Source organism: Saccopteryx leptura, chromosome 1 (assembly GCF_036850995.1).
Source record: "Saccopteryx leptura isolate mSacLep1 chromosome 1, mSacLep1_pri_phased_curated, whole genome shotgun sequence".
In the NCBI taxonomy this organism is placed as follows: Eukaryota; Metazoa; Chordata; class Mammalia; order Chiroptera; family Emballonuridae; genus Saccopteryx; species Saccopteryx leptura.
The window spans coordinates 218,456,921-218,471,697 of record NC_089503.1 but is presented as its reverse complement, the minus strand read 5'-3'; the positions used below and the strand labels follow the sequence as shown (position 1 = coordinate 218,471,697).

The following is a 14,777-nucleotide window of genomic DNA, read 5'->3' as shown; positions in this document are numbered from 1 at the left end:
CAATTATATTAGATGACCTATATATTTATGGTTCAAGACAGGGCCTTTACATCAGACAGCTATTTTTGTGTTGGCTATTGTCTTTTTTTTTTTTTTTTTAACAATCTAAGGGAAAAGAGTTCAGGGCCCCTAACTAAACAGTCAGGTATTACATGTTTTAAAAATTATTGTAACACACTGGTTGAAAATCACTAGATTAGGTTAATAAAATGGAGTTTTAGATCTAGTATGGCATAGCTCAATGCATGATTTCAAAATCCAAGTAGTACCTTTGTGAAATATAAACAAGGTGATTAAAAAACATTAGTAGCATTAACAACTGTCCAAGTCATTTACAGCCCTCTTGTGTAGTGTCCTTATAAACATGAGATAGCACCCTCTTTAGGGCACCTTCGTAAGTTTCTTTCTTGGACTCTGATTTATTTGACAGTTTCACTAATATTACAAATTTGATCATACAGCCCACTTTGCAGTAATTAAAATACAAAATTATAAATCATTTTGGCAAAGTGAAATATATAAAGTATAATATTTAAGTTAAAAGATAAAGTGAAAATCTTACCTTTAGGTTTATAAATATGTTGTATAAAAATGGAAAAAAAAGAGGATAAGGATATGATTGATAAAAATATAAATGGTCATAGTCTTATTGGAGGGGAAGGTAGATAAAGATGTGGCAGTTTGTTCTCTACCTGTAGATTCTGGTCTCTTGAAGCAGGCTGTAGGTTTATTGCATGTAAATGATGCTTTCTTACTGAAAAAGTTAAAAGCTGGTGACTTACAGTGTGTCCGTAAAGTCATGGTGCACTTTTGATTGGTCACAGGAAAGCAACAAAAGATGATAGAAATGTGAAATCTGCACCAAATAAAAGGAAAACCCTCCCAGTTTCTGTAGGATGATGTGGCAGCATGTGCGCATGCGCATATGACGACGTAACACCGTGTATACAGCAGAGCAGCTCATGGCCATGCCAGTGGAGATGTGGATGGTACAGAGGAAAGTTCAGTGTGTTCTGTGGCTCGCTAAATTCAAATCCGTGACCAAAGTGCAACGTGAATATTGGCGCGTTTATAACGAAGCGCCACCACACAGGAATAACATTACTTGGTGGGATAAGCAGTTGAAGGAAACCGGCAGTTTGGTGGAGAAACCCCGTTCTGGTAGGCCATCAGTCAGTGACGAGTCTGTAGAGGCTATACGGGATAGCTACTAAGCCCTAAAAAATCTGTGCATGAGCCCACATCAAACTGCACTGAATAGGTATGAAACTGGGAGAGTTTTCCTTTTATTTGGTGCAGATTTCACATTTCTATCGTCTTTTGTTGCTTTCCTGTGACCAGTCAAAAGTGCACCATGACTTTACGGACACACTGTATTTAGCTGACTGTATGCTTATTATTACCCAATGGGGATTTGGCTTTTCTTAGAAAAAATAAAAGTATTCAGTATATGTAAGTATTATTATGCTCTTACATTGTGGTTGCTGCTGCTACTTATTTATTTATTTTTATTTACTGTGTATCATAGGTGCAAGATAAGGATTGAGGTTTATTTTTTTACAAATGAAGTCCAGTTCTTCCAGCACTATTTGTTAAAAAGACTGCCTTTTCTCATGAATTAATTGTCTTGGCACCTTTAATGGAAATGAATTGACCATATATGTGTGGGTCTGTTTCTATACTCTCAGTTCGGTTCAATCAACTTATCTGTATTTATATCAATCCCACATTGTCTTGATTACTATAGCTTTAGAGTAAGTCATAATATCAGGTCATGTGAATTCTCTAACCACATTCTTCTTTTTTCAACATTGTTTTGGCTATTCTAAGTTCTCTGTTTTATTCCATACAAATTTGGGAATCAGTTTGTCAATCCTGTGGAGATTTTGATGGGATTGCATTTAATCAGTAGACCATTTTTTTAAAAGTTATATATTAGCAATATTGGATCTCTCAAACCACAAATATAGTTTATCTTCTATTTAGATCTTCTTTAATTTCTCTCTAATGTTTTGTAGCTTTTCACACATAATTCTTATACACATTTTGTTAATTTGTTCTTTAAATGTCATGGTTTTTATAGTTATAGAATTGTTTTATTCCAATTATTCAGTGCTAATACATAGAAATACAATTGAATTGTATATATTGACCATGTATTTTACAACCTCGTTAGACTCAACTATTTATACTAGTAGACTTTTTGTAGACTTTTTGGGCATTCTGCATAAGTGCAGGTGTCATCTTGCTATGGATAACTTACTGCATTATACAAGGGTGAGTAGAAGTGCTGAGCGTGCCTAGTCTTTGCTCTTAGGGGGAAGGCATTTACTCTTTTCCTATTAAGTATGCTATTAGCTATAAGTTTTTCATAGACATCGTTTATCAGGTTAAAGAAGGTTCCTTTTATTTCTAAGGATTTTGAATAAAATAAGAGAAAGAATCGGGGTGGGGGTATTATTTTATGTTTGCCCCAGTAACAGTAGATCACATCCTGTCTTTTAACCTCTGTGATTGTCCAGGCCACCCTCTTTGTTCTTAGTGGCTCCCAGTAGTTGAGGGTATATTCCAAGACCTGATGGTGTGCCAGTGGTGAGGGTCTCAGTCATCAGTCAGGCTGTTTGGAAGCCAGACCCATATGCAACAGCATTTAGAGCAAGTATGCTAACAGACCTCCGTTACAGAAAGACTGGGCGCTGGGCATTTGTTTCTGTTCCCTCCACACTGAGCCCTGGAGGGAAAGACTACAAGAACTGGTTTTTGGTTTGCTACCGTCCTGTAGGTCCCAAAAATACAAGCCCCGCTAGTCAACAGATCCAATCCACCAGAACTGCATCCTCTGGGTGGGAGTCACAAGAATTCAGCAGTGTGTGCAAGCTCTTCCCCAGGCAATGTTGTTGCTCTGGAGAGGGCTACAGGACAAGGCTGAGACAGCGTCCGCTGCTTTCCTATTTCTGGAGGACCACAGTTGGTCCTAGATGTGTGTTACATTAGGAGCGTGATCCTCAGGCTGCAGCTTTTGAGTTATGCAAATAAACCTCTTTTAAGGAAATGACGAGAGATTGGCATTTCTGTCTGCTGGCTCCATACTGAACTCTGGAGGGATAGCCACGGCTTGTCCTCTGGAGCCCAGTACAAACTGTTTCTTTTTATTGCTTAGTCTGTGGGTCTCATGAATACAAGCCTCACTGGCTTTCAGAGCTAGGTGTTTTGGGGGCCCCTTTCACAGGAAGAAGTCTTAAACATTGGGGTGGTAGGTGTTTGGTACAGAACCTTCACTCAGAGGGGAGATGTCAATTGGGCACTCTCTCCCAACAGTATATCACTGAATCAAAGCTGGGTCTTATGGCCAGAGTGGATCACAGCCTTTCCTGCCTCTTATGATGTTTTCTCATGTTCTCTATGTTGCTCGGCTACTTTCTGGACTTCCTTCAGAGGAATTATTTCATATGTAGCTATTGATTAGGTTTCTCTGTAGGAGGACATCATTTTGTACCGAAACCCCTGATTTTAATGGTTTTAAATTATTTTGTTTGCAATGACTAGTTTTTGATATATCAGCTTTAGGGCTCTTGGATGTTTAGCATTTTCATAATTACTTAGGACTTTTTTTTTTTTTTTTTACAGTTTGTTTTGGATTGTTAAAATGGACTTTTTGGGCCCTGGCTAGTTGGCTCAGCAGTTGAGCTTTGGCCTGGCATGTGGAAATCCTACATTTGATCCCTGGTCAGGGCACACATAAGAGGTGATCATCTGCTTCTCCAACCCCCCCCCCCCATTTCTCCCCCCCCCCCTGCAGCTGTGGCTGGAATGGTTTGAGAAAAGTTGGCCCCAGGCGCTGAGGATGGCTACATGGCCTTGTCTCAGGCGCTAAAATAGCTTGGTTGCTGAGCAACAGAACAGTAGCCCAGATGGGCAGAGCATTGCCTGGAAGGAGACTTGCTGGGTGGATCCCAGTCAGGGCACATGCGGAAGTCTGTCTCTGCCTCTCCACCCACGACCTAATAGTAATGAAAAAAAAAACAATTGCTTTTGGGATTCTTCTAGCATTTAGCTCAACACTGGCATTGGATTATCAGATTTCTTTAATCAATTTATGTGTCTTTCTCATAAAAATCTATAGTAAAAATTACTTAATATGAACCATGGCTGAAAAACAGAAGTGTAAAGGCATTGCTACTAAATATGCCAATGTGAGCATTTGAATGATTTAAATTCTGCATAGGCACAATAAGTAAAATGAAATGCCTCTTTTTCCCCAAGATGTGTTTGTTAAATTGAAATAGTGAGCATATGCTTAATGCTACTTGCAAAGAAGTATGTTTTCAAGGGATTAAAATCTGCTCTGGTACTTGAAAACAAAAGTGCTTATTTGTTAACTCTAAAAGCCACAGTAGTGTGCCACTGAAAATTTTTTTCTTGACAATATTAAATAAAATGTAGAGTGCATGAAGCTAAGTGCCAAACTATTTCAGCCATAGATAGCATTTGACAAAATACCCTGAAAGCCAAGGTTGAGTAAAAATGCTGATCAGGCTGTTCGTTACACTTGTCATTTAGATAAAAGAGCTGTTCCAACTGACACAAAATAGTTGCTCTACCTCCAAACAGTGGCAACATTGCTTAAATGACAGAGGCTGTTTGTTTATTTTCTTCTCTTGGGGGTGGGGGGAGGGGCAGGTCGTGGAGATGCACAGAATAAAATTTCTTCGTGTTCATGGGTACGGGTATACAAATATAAAAGTTAAGAGGAAAATAAAGCAATATGCTTTGATGACAATGATTCTCTTTTTTGGTTACTTTTTATTTTTTTAAGCTGTTTTTGCCATGCATCTTTTTGGTGTCCCAAGACAAAATATTCATGTTTTCCCAACTGTACAGCCTCTGCTAAAATGATACTCATGTATATTGATAGGTGGGGATAAAAAGGTAAGTAGCATTTTTTCAAAAAGACAGTCTAAACTTCCCATGAAAGCATTCTAATGACCTTTCAGATTTAGCACCAATATTTTCATCAATCCACACAAACCAGGTCATTTTAGGAATTATTAGTCAATTTAGTTAGAGTCGGTTCTAAATCTTGCCCCTGTCACCCACTTGGTAACTAGCAAGTAATAGTCATTTAACTTCTCCCAGAGTCAATATTTTCACCTGTAAATTGAGAATGCTAATAGGTTTATGTATTAAGTGGTTGTTGTGAATGTAATAAGATAATTTATATAAGATTCTGAGAACCATCACTTATATTCAATAACTGGTAGCATTGTCATCAGATAATCTGCATATCATAGTTATTTCCTATCATTTTCTAAAACCAAATTATTACTCTCCAATCAGGAATGATCATCTTTTATGATGTCACATTTCCTGATAGTCATTTCTCTTTCATCTTCTAAATTAGAAGAAACGCACATTTAATCTGACCTTTTTATAACCTGTAACATTGAATTTGTGTAACATTAAGTTAATATTTTTATGGTTTTGTTAGTTTTTTTGATGTTTTTTTTTTTTTAGCAATAACTTTTTCAATATCTACAGGCCTTTTCTACTTACAGGAAAGAATAAAATAATATATAACCTTTTTTGTTCATGAGAAATGCTCTTAAATGCTACAGGACAGGCTTATGTGTAGTCATGGAATTCAGTTTCCTAATCATACCAAATAAAGATGACATTGGCACATGATTTAAGCCAGTCATCAGGATCCTAAGCAAGATCCTAAAAGTAGTCATGCTCTTTTGCCTGCCTGTCCAGAGCCCCTCTTGACATCTCTTCTGTATTCTGTATACCCACAAGATGTATCTTTATGATACCCTATCCATTAGCATTTACAACAGCTCTATTTTGGAGTTTTATGCTCCAGAATGATTTTTCTTTCTTTTTTTTTTTTTATCAGTTCTGTGTCTCATCTTCATATGTTTAATGATTTTCTAAAGAAAGACTTCACAGAAAGATGTAAAAACCTCTTTTGAGACTTAGATTTTAAATGAGTTTGTTAACTCAAGCAAATCTTTGCTCTGAAAAATTACTGATTTCTTGTTAATTCCAATTCCATGTAACTTTTTTACTCTAAGTAACTTTAAATATGGGTCCTGCAGTTTGGAACTTTTCACTTCTAAATTGGTGATATAAAATGGAACAGATTGCCTACAGATCTCAAAAAGAAGAAGGAATTATGGTGATGGTGACAATAGCAATTACAGCATTGATAGCAATTGTACTTACTGAGTACCTTCCTTGTGCGGAGCTCTTCTAAGCACTGTACATGTAGTTAATTAGCATTTTAAATTGCTCTCTTAAACAAACATCATATTTAAAAATCGGGAAATTGAAATTAGGAAACACAATTTATAATACAATAATAGTTGTAGATGGTTAAAATGGCCCAAAGACCAGATTCTGAGAACAGGGTTTTTGTCTCCCAGATTTATTTTGATTTTGAGCTACATTACCCAAGATGCTTCTTGTCTCATTATTAAAATAGGAATATCTGGCTCACATATTTATTGTGAGAATGCATAATAATGTTTTACAAATTGTAAAATATAATTTGGGGATATTATTTGTAATCATATAACTTAAGGTGAGATTTCCTGAAATTTAAAAACTAGAAAAATTAAAATGTATCAATACAACAAAAGCCCTTTCTTTTTACAGCTAACTTTTTACTAGTGATTATATGAGAGTGTTGTGTGCCCTTCAAGGGGTCTTTTAACCTAAAAGTATTTGTTTTTAATTAACGTAGTAGAAGATGATTGCAGCTTGTTTAACAGTTCATATATTTTTCATAGCAAAATTTGAGGGCCCTTTGGATTTTTAAAAAGCAATTTCTTATGACTTTTAGGTAGGTATAATAATTCCATTTATTGGGACTACTGTGTGCTGTCAGGCTTCTGACACATATTTCACAGTGCTGTATGTGCCAAAGAGGGTTATGATCTTCCATTACATTCTGTTCTAGTAGACTCCACCGATTTCAGCAGGTTATTTAATTGACTTCCTTAAATATTCTTAAATAAGCTGAAAAATAATTATTGTTACTGATAATGGACTGTATGCCAGACACTGAGCCAGGCACTTTACATGCAGTATTTTTGTTTCCCTAATAATTATAAAAATTACTTTTCCAAGGCCCTGGCTGGTTGGCTCAGTGGTGGAGCGTCGGCCTGGCGTGCAGAAGTCCCGGGTTCGATTCCCGGCCAGGGCACACAGGAGAAGCGCCCATCTGCTTCTCCACCCCTCCCCCTCTCCTTCCTCTCTGTCTCTCTCTTCCCCTCCCGCAGCGAGGCTCCATTGGAGCAAAAATGGCCCGGGCGCTGGGGATGGCTCCTTAGCCTCTGCCCCAGGCGCTAGAGTGGCTCTGGTCGCAACAGAGCGACCCCCCAGAGGGGCTGAGCATCGCCCCCTGGTGGGCAGAGCGTCGCCCCCTGGTGGGCGTGCCGGGTGGATCCTGGTCGGGTGCAAGCGGGAGTCTGTCTGACTGTCTCTCCCCGTTTCCAGCTTCAGAAAAAAAAAAAATATTACTTCTCCAAGAAGATAATAGGCATTTTTATTGCAGTACTCTATTCTTTCATTTATTTTTTTGTAATTTTATTTAGAAAATTAAATTTAATGTGGTGACATTGATCAATAATAATACATAGCTTTCAGGTAAATATTTCTACAGTATTTGAACTGTTGATTGTGTTGTGTGCCCATCACTTAAAGTCAAGTCATTTTCCGTCATCGTATATTTGTCCCTCTTTACTCCCAGCCCCCAGTCCCCTCGCCCAGGTAACCACTTCACTTTTATCTATGTCCATGAGTCTCATTTTTATATCCCACCTTTGTGTGAAATCATACAGGTTTTAGCTCTTTCTGATTTACTTACTTCACTCTTAAAAACCTGATTTAGAAAGTTTTGTTTTACACATCTTGTTCTATGAGGTATCATTGCTATTTTTCAAACAGAATATTTAATCACTCTACCATAGTTGTCAGTTCTGTAATTTATGAGACTTAAATAGATCCTAAGTATACTAAATTTTTTTGCTATTTATAAATTTTCAAGAGTCTTGATGTTCTATTTTCTTTAATTTGTTTTTTTTACTTTAATCGATATTCTTATTTCCATTTTTTTTAAGTAATGCTTGTTTTGGTAACCCTTATACTCTCATTTTTAAATCATTCTATTTCAAGGTGTTTTTTTATTTTTTAGATTTAAAAAATTGTATGCAATTTTATTTGTTAGTTTTATGTAATGTTTATAATTATTTTTTTATATCCTAGGGCTCTTTATGTTTACCTGAATCATACCTCTCTAATCAATACTTTTTATTGATTTTTTTCAGGAAGTTATTATTATTTTACATGACCAGTATTTTTGCTTTTATTCCTTTAATCAATTTGCTGATCTTAAAAAATATCCAGCCAAGCTTTTACAGTTAAATTGCTCAAAGAGCTCTCTGTAGAATGATAGTACAGGCACTTTTTTTTGAATTGCCCTCCAATTGATACTCATAATTTACTGTATAAGTAAGAGGAGCCCTCAGCATTTACTTTTAGTTCTTTTGTAGAGATGAATAAACATCTTGAAATGCTGATTTAGACAATGTTTTAAAAATGCTATGATGCACTTTGGTGTATGACAGACTCTTGCTTAGTTAAATGTTTTGCAGCATTATAACATAGTTGGATGCAGCTCATCTTTTAAAGCAGTTGTCAGAAAAATATGGGCCAGCATGGTAGAATGTATTAGCTCAATACATTGTCTCCATTTTATTATGAAGCTGCTGAGGAAGCTGTGATATACAGCACTGTCATTACAGATCTATTGTTAGGAGGGTTCCACAGTCTTCTTTGTACCGCCATTAATTTATAGCAGTAAACAATATGTAGCCTTCCAACTGCAGCAAAGCAGAATCTTTTAATGAGGTAGATGTTATTACCACAATAAATCAGTGCTTTCGTGTAATGTATAATTCAATGTGTGTATTCCCACTGTAACTTCTCTGAGTAAGCTGATAGTGTATCATTGTCATTGCACAGCTCCACTAGTCTTTTTTTTACCTTATTTTATTTGAAGACTTCTTTTTTATATGCTTGCAAATAAATGTGGTATCTATTGATAGCTGTCCTGTAGCAGGCTTCAGAAACCAACTATAACAATAACAGCCAGAATCAATACTGTGGGTTCTACCTATATGGATCTCTGTGCAGTGCCTTTTTTTTTTTAGATGCTAGTAAAATCAATCCTAATTGGTTTTAGCATTATATTCAAGAAACGTGATTCTATAACTATTGATTTTGGGGGTGTACTCATTTGGAGAGTAATAAAAATAGGAGCAGATAAAGCGAATACTTAATATGCTGCAGAACCATACAAAAGAAGCATTGATTCTATTTTTAATTCACATAATTTGTCTCCCAATGATTTTATTTCTTCTTTCCTTTTGCATAGCTCAGTCTTTAGGGACAACAACTAAAATCCATTTAAAGGCATTCAAAATTGGTTCTGTAACAAAGAGTTCTTGGAGTCAGTTCCATTCTTAACTGGCATAAATTTAGTAACTCAGATATAATTCTTTTGTGCTGAAAGTAATGCTTTAAAGGTTGGTATTTTAAATTAGTATACTGTGATACAGATTTAAAATAGTAATCAACTATAGATTTTTAAAAATTGGCTTATAAAGTAAAAAAAAGGTTTAAAATGTTGATTAAAACCTTTCAAAGCTATTGAAAGAGAATGGTATTAGAAATAAGTAGCAGTTTTGAAAAAACAATTAATTTAAGAAAGAAAGCCAAGCTGACAGATTTAAAATGTTGCTTAAAATCACATATTAACATAAAAAGCAGTTTAAAAACTAGTTTAATATTTATTCATATTTAATAGGATATTTCTGAATGTATCTGTTTTTAAACTAATATTTTTAAATGTATTATACTTTAATATTTCCCCCATTAATCAGATATTTCCTTTCTCTTATAAGTGAGGAATGACTGACTCATAGGTTTTCATTAAAGAAAGTAATTGGGCATATCTTTTTTCTTTTTTTCAGGAAATTGTTATTTATAATTTAAATTAGCAATAGGCATTTTCTATAGGTCAGACTGTTTTATGAGAATGAATTGTTACTTATAGTAGTTGATGTTAGCATTCTTTTGGCCCTTAACCCCCTTTGAAAATCTTAAGAATACTCTATGTCTTCCCTCAGATGCCACAAAATTTTGCATACTGTTCAATGGATAACAACAGCAGAAATAATAGCAATATGAGCTAACAGTTATAGAGTGCGCACACACACACACGCACACACACACACACATGTGCACACACACACACACACCAAGCAGTGTTGTGGAGCTTTACAGGTTATTCATACTTGAGCCCAGTTCTAAAAGATAATCTTAAAAATAATAGTTAGCGTTCTTTGGACATTGTCAGGCACGGTTTGTAGGACATTACCTGTGGTGATACTTTATTTTCTAAAACAACCTTCTTACTAGGAACTAATATTACTCCAGTTAGCGTGTGGGTCCTTCACTACTCTGCTGTGCTGCTTTTGGGACCTCGGCTGTAATGTGTTGTTTTCTGGTATAAGCCTGTCATCTGTGTACGATTCTCTCCGTGTCATGTATTTTTTTTTATTTCACGCAGGCATGTTTTTCCTCAGCATTCTGGTCTTGCTCATAGTGGTAAAAATTTTTAGGTTTGCACGATCTTCTTTTTTTGCACAACCTCCTCCTTGCACTCCCTCTCACTCCCTCCAGTTTTAGTCCATCCTCTTTTCAGAATTTATTATAGATTAACTAAGGGGTTAACCCCTTAGCTTCAGGATTCTATTTTGGATTGATGCTTCTGATTAACTAAATAGAATTTTATAGGTGCTTTCCAAAGTATTATATAGCTAATATTCACTTCATGCAATTGTCTTTTTTAAAATGCTTGTTACGAGCTGATTAAAGACCTTTATTCAACAGAAACTAGACTTAATTGAGAAATGGCAGGTTTCTCAATTCGTTTATATGCATTGAAAATAAGTTTGTTTTTCCATCTACTGTTTGACTGTAACAATATGTTTAATATATATAGTTCTTAATTTACTTTCAAAGATGCTGATAGGACAACATGTTGAAGAGTGAAAGAGATAAAGGATGCTTACATTTGTGTTCTTGTTTGTGCCCCTTCCCCCCATTGGCAGCCAGTTGGAGCTTTGAATCCAAAAAGAGCAGCGTTCTTTGCAGAGCGATATGAATCATGGGAAGATGATCAAGTTCCAAAGTTCCACTATGGTACTCATTACTCAACTGCAAGTTTTGTTCTTGCATGGCTGCTAAGAATAGTAAGTTCAATTTGAATAAGAAGCCATGAATAAAGAAATTCAGTGTCATTGTGAATATGAAATGACTAAAAATCATCATCTTGTTTGAACGCTAAATCTTTTTTTCAGTGGTCGCGGTTCTAGTTAGTCATAAATATCTCTGTATCCCATTTGGTATGGATTATTGTAGAATTGCCTTAATAATATTTTATCTTGAACTTTGTGAATTTTTTTTCCTTAAACTTAACTCTTCAAACAGCTGCTTCCTTTCCAGATCCTAAACTGGAAAGTAGGTTATATTCAAATGCTGTCTGTCAAAATAAGAAATAAGAACACAGACATGTATTCCTATACTGTATTTTGGAACTTCAGTTGCCTCAGATGGGATAAGGTGTGCTTGCAGGTTAAAGCAAGGCTGCCTTGTATTGATAATATATTGGTTAAACAAGAAATGTTTCTGTAAAATTGAAAGGTGATTCATCTACTAGAAAGTAATTTCTTTGGGAAAGCACTCACAGCACATCATTAATTAAAGCTGGTTAGAAGGTTACAGGCAGACATAAATCCTAGAAGTAATTTATAGTGCTTAGCTAATTTCAAGCAATTATCCACTAATATGTGTTTAAGTGTTCTTTAACTAAGAGGAGGCTTTTAAATCTTCCAAACATTTTTCTTAATCATAAATTAAATATTGAGCTATAGCAATAGGAAATTTACATATTAGACAAATTCCCTGTATTATAAAGAAAATGCCATCTAATTTGTTTCTAAATGTTATTAATAAATTGTTCTGGAAGGAAGAGTGTTAGAACAGAAAGAAAAATATTTTGAGAAAGTTAATTTAATAATGTAGGTATAATTCTAGTTCTATGCCTTGAATGCATTACTGACTAATGTATATTAGTCATTAGAGTATTTAGCTATAAAAATTTATAAAAACTACATTTTTATGCATGAGAGAAGATATGGATTTTTTTCATTGCTTATTTTTTAGGAACCCTTCACAACTTATTTCCTAAATTTGCAAGGAGGGAAATTTGATCATGCAGATCGAACTTTTTCATCCATTTCCAGAGCTTGGCGAAACAGTCAACGTGATACCTCTGATATTAAGGTACAGAAATGTTTCATCTTACAAGTATTGCCAGTGTGTTCCTTGTTGAAAGAATGTTGACAGTTTCTCTTCTGCAGCCTATTTACTAAAGATAAGCCTCAAAGAGTGAAGTCTTAGTTAAGTGGCCAAGAAGCACTGTACAAAATTTCTGTCTCTCTGTCTCATTCTCTCTCTCCTGTGTCTGTCTCTGCCTCTCTCTGTGTCTCTGTGCCTGCTGTTTCTTCTGTCTCTGTCTCTTTCTTTGGTTGTGGAATGGTGGTTTTTCTTCCCCCTCCTTCAAGTCTTTTTTTTTTTTAAAGGAAATTTTATTATGTATACTCAGTGGAATTCCAAACTCAGTGAATAACATTGACATACAGTCAAAAATAAACTATGAGAAAAATCTGATTTTTATTTCATTTGACCTGATTTCAGCGATCCCATGCCTCTGTTCTTAAGGTAATCATCTTTAACCTGCTACTGTTGTCATTGCATACCTGACTGTGCTTGGTTATAGGATTACATTATTATTGAGGAGAGATAAGAGTTCTCTTATTTATATGTTCACTACTGTAAAAGATAAACTTTGCACAATATCTAATATAATTCTTACTAGACTTCTGCTCTTATCCTCAGAAGTACATTATTTTATTTTCATGAGTAATTTATAAATATATACTATATATACATACACATATATACTATGTATATATAATATATATATAACACATATAATTATGCTATATGCAAGAGAGTGATAGGTACCATATGTGATACATTGGGGTTGAAAAGAGAAGTTATATTACAAATGTTTATGTTACTATAAAGTACTTTAAAAATTAGTATAATAATAATTATATTTTACTTTTAGGTATGATGCTTTACAGTTTATAAAATGTATTCACATTATCTTACTTAAAGTATATCATTGTTTGTATCAAAGAGCAAGGCTGAGGGAAAATTAAAAAAAAATAAAAGTATTCGGCCTGACCTGTGGTGGCGCAGTGGGATAAAGCGTCGACCTGGAACACTGAGGTCACCGGTTCGAAACCTTGGGCTTGCCTGGTCAAGGCACATATGGGAGTTGATGCTTCCTGCTCCTCCCCCTTCTCTCTCTCTCTGTCTCTCTCTCTCACTCCTCTCTCTCTAAAAAAAAAAATCAATAAATAAAATATTTAAAAATAAATAAATAAATAAAATAAAAGTATTTAAAATTCCAAGTGTCAAGTTGATTAGTGCCTGGTTAGACATATAGTTTTTTTCTTTAATATCATTTCATTGTGTTCAGAGGCACAGAAATTTTCTTCAGAACTAACTGCTGAAACCTACTTGCCCTTCTAACCAATATGAATATTTTCCTTTTTTTTTTAACATAAAATATCTGTAGTGTGATAAGTTACCCCATATTCTATATTGATAACCAGTTAATACGGGCGTTACAGCTTAGTGACTTTCAAATTCTTTGAAAAATATGCACTGTATGGTTACATAGGCTATTGAAAGAGCCTCCTTATAGCTGGTCCTTCTAAAACTGAGGGATTTCATCATGCCTTTTTTTTTAGCTTGCCTTTTTAAGAGTGTTACATTTTAACACTTTAGAAAGTGAAATAGAGGCAGAGGTGGGGTCACGGCTAGCAGAGGGACGGCTGTCAGAGGGAAGGGGGTGAGGGGATGGGATCAGAGAAGGTGAAGGGATTAGTGAAATTATATATACAGAATGTATAGATATAGGTAACAGGACAGAAAATCCCAGAAGGAAGGGAGGAAGGAGTTAAGGTGAAGGGGGTCAAGGGGGGGGGGTAATGGAGGACAGGGGGTTGGGGGTGAGGGAGTTATATTGAGTGGGACACTGAATCCATATTAACACAATAAATTAAAAAATTATAATGCAGTGTGTAAGAATCAATGTATAAGTAAGAACATTAAAATCACTATAATAGTGTGACCATTTTATTGAGATATAACGTATTTCAGATAGAATTATATTAATTATAATCTGACTTTTATTTGTATTGTGTTTGAGTTTCTAAAAACACTGAGGAAAATGTTAAACAGTAGACAGGAAATAGTGAAATATGAGGGTGGGTGGTGAGTGTATTCTAAAGTACTACCTTAATTGATTAATATATGGTCCTTAATATGTTTTTATGGTATTTTACAAATATAAAATGTCAGGTGAACAAAAGATTTATTTAAATTTATTTTTCAGAAAATAACAATAGAACATTTCTAGTACTTAACTTTTTGGTTGCTAAAGGGTACTGTCCCTTTTAATGTCTTTGAATCCCTATTTTTGCATTCTGCTAATACCGAGAGAATAACTTTTCTAAAAAATGAAGTTTATTCTTGTAAAGTAAACGGAAAAATAGGAATTCTTTTTATTT

The 14,777-nt window shown here is 34.9% G+C and overlaps 1 protein-coding gene across 6 annotated transcripts in view; it reads left to right on the top strand.

Annotated features, from left to right (window-relative positions):
- Positions 1 to 14,777, top strand: part of LRBA (LPS responsive beige-like anchor protein) — a 629,646-nt gene that overhangs the window by 445,669 nt on the left and 169,200 nt on the right. For all 6 annotated transcript variants that reach the window (XM_066386366.1, XM_066386375.1, XM_066386349.1 and 3 more), the window contains exons 45-46: positions 11,181 to 11,321; positions 12,295 to 12,414. In XM_066386366.1, coding sequence (XP_066242463.1) covers positions 11,181 to 11,321; positions 12,295 to 12,414 — 261 coding nt within the window. The remainder of the gene's footprint in view (positions 1 to 11,180; positions 11,322 to 12,294; positions 12,415 to 14,777) is intronic.